This window comes from Habropoda laboriosa, unplaced genomic scaffold (genome assembly GCF_001263275.1).
Source record: "Habropoda laboriosa isolate 0110345459 unplaced genomic scaffold, ASM126327v1 scaffold42, whole genome shotgun sequence".
NCBI lineage: Eukaryota > Metazoa > Arthropoda > Insecta > Hymenoptera > Apidae > Habropoda > Habropoda laboriosa.
Genome location: NW_017100181.1, coordinates 708890 through 713576, shown reverse-complemented (window position 1 = coordinate 713576; position 4687 = coordinate 708890). Strand labels below are relative to the sequence as shown.

The 4687-nt window shown below is 39.2% G+C and overlaps 1 protein-coding gene across 1 annotated transcript in view; it reads right to left on the bottom strand.

Annotated features, from left to right (window-relative positions):
* Positions 1-4687, bottom strand: part of LOC108579092 — a 48202-nt gene that overhangs the window by 8417 nt on the left and 35098 nt on the right. Inside the window, exons 5-7 of the mRNA XM_017942535.1 lie at positions 3779-3964; positions 1569-1724; positions 1202-1354 (exon numbers count right to left, since the gene is read on the bottom strand). Coding sequence (XP_017798024.1) covers positions 1202-1354; positions 1569-1724; positions 3779-3964 — 495 coding nt within the window. The remainder of the gene's footprint in view (positions 1-1201; positions 1355-1568; positions 1725-3778; positions 3965-4687) is intronic.

Sequence of the window (4687 nt, the reverse complement as noted above, 5' to 3'; positions counted from 1 at the left end):
CACAATCACCTTAATATATGCGCCACTCACAAGTCAAAGTGATTAACTCCATCAAATCGAATTTATTACATTTTTTTATTTATGAAGAATTAAGCACCAAGCATGTGCTTCGATACTAAAATTAGAGGAATATCAAAAACTGGAGTTAATCACTTCGGTTTCTGAGTGGCTCATAACACTACCGGCCTAAAGTTTCGAATCACCTCCCACTTTTCATCAATATTAAATCTGCTGCTAATTTTTTATAAATTTCAAGTTTATCTCAATTCTACGTTTATCAATTTATCTCACACCAATTGATTCAAATGATAAACAATTCTCAAAGCCCTTTTTCTGGAAATTTTTGTGTAAATTGCAATGCTCGGTGATTCCAAACTTTTGGCCGATAGTGTATATAGACCAAGAGTAAATTAAAAAATAGCACGTTACATAGCAAAACTATAAAACTTGTTAGAAAAGAAGAAAAATGATATATAACATTTCTCGTGTGGTCCACCAAGTGTCGGTGAAGATGAAAGATATTTATAAAACATTGTTATATGACATGTTGTCAATCGGTTCAAACTAGCTGTTATTTACCTTTGATAGGAAAACATTCACTCATTGCTTGATATCATTTTTTCCAATTATAAAATGGAATGGACAATGTCTATGAACTTCTAAGACAGAAATAAGAAGCACGACGCGTGGGCTGATTAGGCGTTGATATGGAGATAGTTCCAATCAAAATTGAAAAAAAAACATTTGAATACTGATTGGACAATTTCAGCGAGAGTTGGGGAAAGGAAAAAATACAAACTTGCTACAGTAACACCAAAAAGTATAATCTTGTAGCAAGTTGTAAAACAAGGTTATAAAACAATTAGTCTTGCTCTATAGTGCCATATCGTATCAGTAGCATTATAGTGCCCCAAATCTCGAGTCACATCTACCTTTTCTTTGTTTCTACCATTTACGATCCTCGTTCTTTGCTTACAGTAATTGATATTTCGAAATCTGAAGTTCTCCGTACTGGGTGCTACATAAAACTTAGAAATACACTTTAACGGGAGAACCGGTGCCGAGTTGACGTCGTACGGCTCTGAACGAGGCTCGAGCTTCTTATCTCACCCAACTGATGTTACGACGATCGAATTTCGTGTTCCTTCACGGCTGTCTGATTTTACGACCACGCTATACCTCTTCCACCGACTATACCTACCTGTCCCCCTTGCACAACCCGGAATCTTCAACTGCCCAATCGACGTAAAGGCCAGGTGTGTCGTCCCTTGGCCCAGCACCGAAACGGGGACTTTTCGGATCTGCGCTAACTTCCACCGCGTGGATCGTAACTTGCGTAGAACCAGAAATACAACTGTGAAAGAAAGAAAACATCGAACGTGTTTCACTTTTTGTCCGTACGCGAGAAAGTTGAACGAAAGAAACTATTTGAAATAATTGAAACAGCGAATGTATTCTGTCTGATTACTTCTTCGACAAATCAATTACCCCCGGGGCAATGGGAAACGAATTGAAAGCAACGCGTTTACTTTTAGATAGAAACAAATCATGATTTTTAGAAAAAGTACCTGAATATTGTATCGTTCTTTTGTTTTTCTTGGGTCTGCGCCAATTCTAAGGCAGCTTGAAGAGCTCTGCTCTCCTCGCGGAGAGTCAAAAGTTCAAGTTCCTCCCGTCCAAGTCTGTATTCTAACTCGGCTTGTTGAATTCGAACGTCAATATTGCTGAAACAAATAACCGTAAAGTAGGATAAATTGTTTGAAATAAACGCAAAGCGAATGAGAAGAATATTATTGTGAAAACAAGAAAGAAAAGAAAGGAGAGTTCAGAGTTCACTGACGATGGATTCAGGACGTATTTCAGGGTGTCAAGAGATCAGATCATGGAGGCGTCGAGAGGGAAAGTTGTGGGCTGCTATGTTTCCGAAAAATCGCTCACGAGGGAATGCCACGTCGAGATAACTTAGCTTCCGAAAAGAACGTAGCACAGCTTAGCCTGGCTTTTGGTGCAAACAGTTCCGTATACGTATGTATCGAAGCAAATATGTTCAAACGTAGGATTGACTGGGGTTGACAAAGGTATTGACTTTTGGAACTCTCGGTTAATTAATGACATCTGTATATTCTAAATATCACGATGTGAAACTGATATAACGCTCTAAGCTCACAGTGTTACGGACTCACAACTTGCGTTACGTTGTTCTCTCACACCCTCGCATTCTTTCTTTCTCTAGCTCTCTGTTGCTTTCACTCTAGGCAGACATTCTTTGAAAACATTCATTCGTGTTCATCAAGTATTTTGGGTGGCCACGCATTCTCCGTTCACACGATATTCTCAAAAACCCGTTCCAAACACTCTTCGTCCACACCTCTATCTCCCTAGCTCAAGCACTCTTTGTGCACACTCTATCTCTCTAGCTCAAGCACTCTTCTTTCACAACTATGGCTTCGTTATAAACGTATCCTATCACTCCCACAATAGCTTAGCTTAGCTTAGCTTAGGTTTCCGGTGGATCCTCGACTTCACTCTCTTCGATAGATCACGGAAGATGCGTGCGATGAACGCATTCAAGAGTGTTGGGTAAAGTACGGAGTCATGTGGGACGTCGATCACTATGTTATGGGTGTCTGAACGAGCTTGTCCGAATTTCACTGTTATCTTTCTATTGGTAAGAAAGAAGTGAACGAGTCAAAGATTTTAGGCCCGGTCTCACAGTGACCGAAAGTTAAATAATTACAAAAGGCATAATCATCCGACACAAGTATCCCCACCGCGTGTTGACGAAATGCAACTGACGAGATTCGAGTAAAACCACCGAAGTTCTACTGTATAACCAGGCTATTTTTTACATTGTTATTCGTGAAAAGTAAAGTTTTAAAATGTGGCCCCGTAGAGCCCAGTGTGTGGGACCCCAGTAAACGCAGCTCTGGACACATGTCACTATCAGCGTGTCATTCCAACCCTGACGTGAGCTGCAATGCTTGCAAACAGTCGACACGGCTTACACCCGGAAGCTTTAACAATGATAACTACGTAAGGAGTGAACGAGTTTGACAAGGTAAACTGGTGTATTGTGGGCTAGGAGGTGGTGCTCGATCCTGTCACATGCGTAACGGACATCGCTCGAGTATCAGTAGACCTTTGGTGCAATAAAGGAAACCGACGAAAGTTCCGTATCCGAGCGCAACCTTCCACCTTCGATGAAACAGTATTTTACTTAAGATCTCTAGACAGCTGGTCACCGTATGAGTGAGAAATTGTAAGTATTATTATTTTTTAAACATGTGTTCGTTTCCAGGAATCCTAAGACGATTTACAAATAAACAAACCCAAAACTCCTCTCGCTATCACCTCGCAAACCACAGCCAGAATAAAATAGCTACATCCACGTCCGCAAACACTCTTACACCAATAGAAAAATAGCCACGCCAGGTTTATGTTTTGCTCAGAGGGCCACGAGAAAATTTTGAAAAGTGTAAACGTAACGCGATGCGTTTAACCCCTTAACGTATGACAACGCGTCAGACTCGTGGCAGAGATTCTGGCGAAGGTATGAGAAAAATAGTTAAATTAGTAAGAAGAACTCATTGCAATCCTAACTTTCGTTTGAATTTCTAAGACTGAGTATTGCTAAATGTAATTAACCTGTAACAGATTACCTTTCGTCACCTGATACAGTATGGGAACAATAAATGGCTGACGCTTAGATGCTTAGTCGAAAAAGAAATCATATGTTAAGGGGTTAATACAAAGCTTATCCAAGGTTCTTTCTACTCACTCTGTAATATCCAAACGTTCGAGGGCTAGCTTTAGGTTTTTTATCGCTAGCCGTTTATTGTCTGCATCGCGCCTCAACCTCTGAAGCCGTTCCTCGGTTGCCTTTCTGTCAGCCTCGGTCAAGGGTGGAGCGCCATTACGCAATGCTAATCGGTTGCTTAGGGTGTTGCACAGTTGCCCTTTCAATCTGAAATATTACAATGGAATTCACTAATCTGAAACGGTGATTATTATTAATATAAACAATGGTAATAGTGATATGATAACGATAAACAATTCTGAACCACAACGAAATACTTAACTTACTTGGCTTCGTCAAAGAAACCAAATTAACCGACAAAATATAGCGAAACAACACAGACTGTTCAACGTCGCTAATAACCTCGCAGTTGATGCAACGAAAAACAAGGAGAGAGAAAAAATAAACATATCGCCATAAATTATTCCATTTACTAGTGCGTTCTTTTGTTACTGTCACGGGAACTGAACATACGGTGAGTCATGCACAGGTATTTGTACGTGAACAAAAGTAAGTGAGATATTTCGTTATTAAATTGAAAATTGCTTGTAACTTTGTCCATGTTACCAGTGTATTCTATTCTGTTTAGAAGGATTGACAGTACATTTGAAGTATTCTTTTTAATATTTCCTAAAATAATAATAATTGTACTTATTTATATTCTATTTATATTGTTAAACTTTAATCCAGGCATGGGCAACCTTTCCTGCTTCTGGGGCCAAATAATCATTCTCTCTCCGAGTCAAGAACCAAATTAAATGGGTTTTCGCGCGTGTTTTTATGTATCAATACATTAATATCTCCGATGTAATGTTGCATGTGTTTGATATAACTTTGGCTAAATATTAAATAGAAAAGGCTAGTTTATTAAATAAAATTATAAAACGAAGA